This window comes from Populus trichocarpa, chromosome 4 (assembly GCF_000002775.5).
Source record: "Populus trichocarpa isolate Nisqually-1 chromosome 4, P.trichocarpa_v4.1, whole genome shotgun sequence".
Taxonomy (NCBI): Eukaryota; Viridiplantae; Streptophyta; class Magnoliopsida; order Malpighiales; family Salicaceae; genus Populus; species Populus trichocarpa.
The window spans coordinates 23,063,731-23,070,172 of record NC_037288.2 but is presented as its reverse complement, the minus strand read 5'-3'; the positions used below and the strand labels follow the sequence as shown (position 1 = coordinate 23,070,172).

The following is a 6,442-nucleotide window of genomic DNA, read 5'->3' as shown; positions in this document are numbered from 1 at the left end:
TTTAGAAAGACGCCATTAAAAATCAACATTAAAAATGTTACAAAAAGAAGAGGAGCAGATCATGGAATCACTGAACCAAAAACCAGGATAATCTAAAACTAGAAAACAAACCAATAATAAAAATCCTTATGGAAACTAACCCTTTACAATCAGTTTTTCTTTATCACAAAATTGATATTCACTGCGAGAACTCAGTTCCTTGCCCAGTTTTTGGGTCCACAAGCGGGCGCATAGGCCAGCCGAGAGGCGGAGGTGACTCTGGCGGAGTGGCATCTGGACTTGGTGAAAAAAGGCTCAGTTCCACAAATGGCCCTGAAGAAGTGCCATCTCTTTGGTAAGTCCGGAAAGAAATTGATCCGCGCTTGGTTGAGGCGTCAGAGTTTCTGCCTGGGCTCATACCACTTTCTTCAAGATGGCTTTGGTTTGCAACCAGGGAAATGGTTTCATCGGCGGCATATCTTCTAGCCTCCAAGTCTCGAAGATCCCCCAGCGCTAAAGAATCAGCAACTGGATAGTAAACAAGCATGCAGATACACACCCCAGCACAGCATGAAAGGGCAAGAAAGGCTGAGAAAGCAAGAGCTTCAAATAGAAAATGCTCTGGTTTAGATAAAACAGATAGTCCAAGTAAAAGAACCCTCAATGGAAGGAAACTTGAAACTGAGAATATTAACGTGTATACTCTCTTTTGCAAACCCTTATTGATGACCAATTTCAAAATCCGCCTTCCAAGCCAAAACAGGTAGACAGTTAGTGCAGAAGCAAAAACCCCAAGAAGGATTGTATTCAATAAAGGGTAAGTGCAAAGCGCAATATCGGAGGTAGCATTATGCATCCCATGAGTTGCAGTGATTGTAAAATAATGAGGCAACCTTTTCAATCTACTCCGTAGTTGCGGCCCAATTAGAATAATAGCAAGCTGAAGGACAAACATTGGAAGGCAATAAAGAAGGACACATAGTGCGGTTTTCCCATTCCACCCGCGACAAAGAGCTCCCGATCCCATCTTCTGCAAGGGCGCCCGAAGAAGAAATATGATGGTGAGTAACAAGCAAGGTTCTGCAAAACCCAAATTCGAGACAATGTAGCATTTGCAGACAGTTTCCTGCCATTTGTAGTCAAGGACATCCAACACTCTACCCTTGTGTCTCAACAAACTTAACCGTAAAATTTCACCAACACCCCACCAGATTACAAACAAGATGATTGTTATTCGGATGATCCAGGGACCACTAAAATAGCTGAGTTGAGAAAAGCCTTGACTACGAACACGAGAGCGGAAGTAAAATGAGTAAGCAATGCACACCAGACCAAAAAGAATCAAAATAGCGACTAGACAAATTGTCACCGCACCCAATGCATCGGCAGCAGCACTCGTCAGGGGCATTACCCGAAGCACAAATTCCACGCATGCTCTCTGCCAGCATGGACACAAAGAATCCTCCTCTGGTCGTGCATGCACTTCCTTCCGAGGATTAATTTTGAATTGGAAATTTCCAAAAAAATACTGGAATCAGATTGTTGAAAACTGAACCAATCAGTCACCCAGAGCAATCAACCCTCACTCTGCACGTAGCAATGATGACAAACCCATGTATGATGCCAGACATCAATCAATCCAAAGCCAACACAACATATCACTGCTTTCTGTCTGGCTCAAGTTTTCCAGCCCAATCACCTGTAGCATAAAATTAAAAATACTCAAAAAAGGTGCCAAAATTTAAATCATACTTATCATTTATATATCAACGCCCAAATCCTGTAAGTACCAAGCTCAGAAGAGCCTTATTAAGTAAAGAACCATCAGCAATGATTACACGACTGAAACGAGTCTTTTAGCAAGAAACTACAAACAGATAAGTTCATGTTTGAGAGTTTGCAAGTAACGCAAGGGAGTCAGATTGCCAGAAAAACAAGGCTGCTTATCAACCTATAGCGTATTTGACGAGTTGCAATTAGTATATCTTGCCCAAATTTCAACCACATTTTACAAGGACTCGAACAAAATCACATATATCATACATTCCATGGCATTCACGACGAAATAAGTACAATCATCCAAATTCAGCGTTACACATCTGTAAATCAACATCAGAATTCCTAGAAAAAAGAAGACAACTATGAAACCAATAAAAGCAATAACATCATTGCCAGCAAAGAACAACATTGGCATATAGTAAATAACTAATAATTAACCACAAGAAACCCTGTTATCATCATGCTGCATCACAAACAACACACTGCACAGGCCGTTCGAGACTTCTTCCATATGGTTATTAAAAAAAAATCATTCCAAGTGCATGCATTAATTCCTCTTCAGCAAATTTAAATCTCTACGTTTCACATTATTTAGATCTTATTAAATTCCGAGAGAAAAAATATTAACCTCAGTAATATTTTATGCTTTCTCCAACTTCAACCGTTGAAGAAAATTATCAAAATTTTCATTTTCTTAACTTTCTCAGCAACCAAACATACAAATAAATAATTTAAAAAAATGAAAAAAATTATCCTTATCCTCATAACATCTCCAAATCACCATGCACTGAAAAAACCGCAAAAAAAAAAACACGAAAACGATAACTACAACAAAAAATCATCGTAAAGGAAGATGCAAAACTCCAAGCAGACAAAAAAGTTAGCCAAAATGAGAAAGAATCAGATCAATCGAAAGCTTACAAAGCAGAGAAACTTGATCTGGTAAAGAGAAATGGGGATTCCAACAACAACGAAGCAAGATAAAGAAAACCCTAACTTGAAAGACCAAGGTAGCGAGAGAAAAGTAGCGGGGGGGGGGGAGAGACAGAGAGAGAGAGACCGTGTAGTTAAGTGGGACTTTGTTGGAGACAGCCTGTCTCCAGCTGTGTAATCCGAACCTACAGGTTCGAATTTCAGACTTTTGCTTCGTCGCTTATCCCTACCTACGTGGGGCTGCTTTGACGGCGAGCTGTCTTATTTCTTTCCTTTTCTCTTTTTATTTTTTTAAATAAGGCTAAGAAATAAAAGAGAGTGCGGTTGGTTGTCTGGTTAAGGAAAGCTAAAACAAGGATGGGAGTAACTCACCCAGTTTGGTTCCTGCTAAGCTTGTTTGATTGTCCAAACGAATCTGAACTTGATTTCACGGCAAGCTGGCTCGAGAATATCTTTACTATTAAGGCAATGTTTCTTTTCAAATACATTCCTAACTTTTCTGTGTTTATTTACTATTAAAAAAATTAATCAACAAAAATACTTTCCAGTCAACAAAAAATATTTTCCAGTCAAAGAAAAATTTAGTTTGATTTTCAGAAAAATATTTTTCCTTTTGGCTGTATTTGTTTTCCAGAAAGTGGCTTCCCAAACTTTTATGTGTTTATTTGCTATTAAAAAAGTTGGTCAACAGAAAACACTTTTCAGTCAAAGAAAAAATTAACTTGGTTTTCAGGAAAGTATTTTCCTGAAAAATTTGGGCGGAAAACACTTTCCGGAAGTTGTGAAAAATTTAGAAATGTCATTATTTGCTGATTATATCAAATTTGATCCTCAAACTTTTGATTGCTATATATAATTTGTTTTGAATATTTATTTTTCAATTTCATCTCTTAAAATTTAATTTTTATATTAATTTTGGTCCTTATTTTTATAATTGCTATTTGCTTTTTCCTTATCATTTTTTTATTGAAATTTTTTATCTATCAAATTTGGTCCTCATTCTTTTGATTGTTACTTATTTTATTTGAAATAATTTATGAAATGTTAATTATTATTATTTTAATTTCTTCATCTTTCATTTTTTTTTAATTTTTTGATTTGATCTCTATTATTTTAATTATTATTTATTTTATTTGAGATAATTTATGAAATTATATTTTTTTTCAATTTCATTCTCATTCAATTTTTTAATTTGTAAGATTTGTTCCTCATTATTTTAATAAACTTGAGAAAAATAAAACATTAATAAGTTATTTTTCAACTCATTTTCCATGATATAACCAAACACTGGAAAGTGTTTTCCAACTTATTTTCCATTACACTACCAAACATCAAAAAATACTTTCCCGGAATTCATTTTCCCCGGAATTTACTTTCCAAAAAGAAACTACTTTCCAGCAAACAAACGGGGCCTAAATAAATAAAAAATAATAAGGGTTGAGGTTTTTGTTAATTTTTTTTGTGAAGATTTTGAAGAAAATATATATGCAAAAAAATTATTCAAAAATAATTTTTATTTAATTTAAAAATGACGGAAATGTTAAGGTGGGTGTTTGATTTTATAATATTATATATATAATATTTTTTAAATATTTTTATATATATAATATTTTTTAAAATATTTAAACATTGGTTTTTGGAAGTTTTCATTCAAATAGGATATGCATTCCACGTGTCAAAGGAAGAGATGGAAACATAAGAATCCACAATATTTAATAAAGTTCTTTATTTATCATCTACAACCAATATGTTTTAATATATGATTTGTATTTATTTTCTTATAGTCTTATTATCATTCCATGTATTACTATATTAATCATATTCCTTAATTTATTTTTATTTCTTAGATAGAACGAAATACCACTAGTTAAATTTTTCACAAATGATGATGTTGAATGTTGGTATTATATTTATATCTAGAAAATATGTGTAGAAATAGAAAAAAAAATAATTAGTATATTCAAAATTTACCTTATTTATCATTTTCTATTACGAAATTTAATTTCTTCCTAAGGATTTTGGTCATCCTATATTTTTTCTTGTTCAAGATTCTTTTTATGTTTCTAAACATTATCCACATGTAAAATATTTATTTCAAATCCATAGTAGAGTAATTGAATCTTTTTAAATCTTTATTTTTTATATATTTCATTTGAATTTTAATTTTAATAATTACAAAGTAATATTTCTATAAAATTTAATTCTATAAAGATAACGATGTGAACCCGAAATGTTAAACCTTAGGATACACAATCAATAATTAGAATACTCATTAAAAAAGCTAAATTAAATAAGAAAACCTCGGCCCAATAATTAATTGGACCAAGAATCGAAGATATATAGTTAGAACTCTACATAGACAATATATTTGATAAATTTTAAAAGTTTAATGAATAACCCAAAGAAGAAGAGCCTCAAGTTATTCAATTATTAATCACGATAAAAATCTATCTTTTCAATGTTATTTCAACTACTTATATAATATGGCTGATAAAATAAACCCTGATTAGCTAACAGTCTTAAATTAAATCCACAAAATTAAATAATTTAAATCCAAAATTGGATTAAATGGAAATTAAAAAGGGATTTCAATTGATAGTTAATATATTTATGATGATAATGTTTCTTGTTGGAACAAAAAAGGTTGACAGTTTAGAATGGCAACAAAAGACAACACCACAAGCCCAAGGCTCAGGTAGATGCTTGATACCTTGATATCCTTATAACAAATTAAGTCATTACATTTTCATTAAAAGTGCTAAATTCTTTTTAATGTTTGATGTGTAAAGAACTAGTCATCTGGTGATGAAACTAGTGTTTAGTTATGGATGAACAAACCATTTATCCTATAATGAAGGTAATGGGCCAAGGAACTAATTATCATGTAATGAAGCTAGTGCCTGATAATAAGCTGAATAACCAATCATCATGTGATGGAACTAGTGTTCGATTATGGGTGGTGAAACTAGCTATCTTGTGATAGAACTAGTGCTCAATAATGAGACGTGGAACTAGTTGTTCCGTGGTGGAACTAGTATTGATTATAAGTCATAAAATCGAATATCAAATGATGGAAATAAACGCCCGATAAAAAAGACAGTGAAATTAGTTAATCGGTCATTGTGAAACAATGCTCGAAATTGGTTGATTGTAATGATGCGATAATGATTTGAAAAGTGTGACTTAGAAATATGATCTAATATAATCATAAAAATGATTAAAGAACTTAATTAAGTTATAACTTACCATGAGGATTACTTAATTGATAAGATTAACATCATGATTATAACACTTTATCACTTTTGATAAGATTTTCTTAGTAGATCTTGCAATATTATGTTATTTATTTTGCTCTTTTAGGTTCTAAATGTATAAATCAAACTTATAATGTTTTATTATGAATTTATGTAATATCTTGCATTTGTATATTGATTAGAAATTTGAATCATGGGATATAATGGTATGAGATGAGTCTGGAATTATTGGACTATAATTATGATGTAAAAAAATGTAGCATGATGAGAGTTATTGATAATTTGGCAAAAGTTTAAAAGATGAATGAAAAAAAAATATTTGATTTTGCTTAAATGAATTGACCAACTAAATTTACAAATTTAACCAATTGTTCTTTTGATGAATTAAACAATAAAATTCGCTATTATCTCAATCGGTTAATGAAACCAATCGACCAATTGATCAACCGGTAAGGGAAGTGCTAAAATTATGGAATAAACCAATCGACTGAATTATG

The 6,442-nt window shown here is 31.9% G+C and overlaps 1 protein-coding gene across 1 annotated transcript; it reads right to left on the bottom strand.

The window, feature by feature from the left end:
- Window positions 1–2,859, bottom strand: LOC18098345 (uncharacterized). Its single transcript, XM_006385002.3, has 2 exons — window positions 2,680–2,859; window positions 1–1,678 (listed from the first exon to the last, which is right to left on the bottom strand). The coding sequence occupies exon 2, from the start codon at window positions 1,385–1,387 to the stop codon at window positions 179–181; it is 1,209 nt and encodes a 402-aa protein (XP_006385064.1). The 5' UTR covers window positions 1,388–1,678; window positions 2,680–2,859; the 3' UTR covers window positions 1–178.
- Between the last annotated feature and the right edge of the window lie 3,583 nt (window positions 2,860–6,442).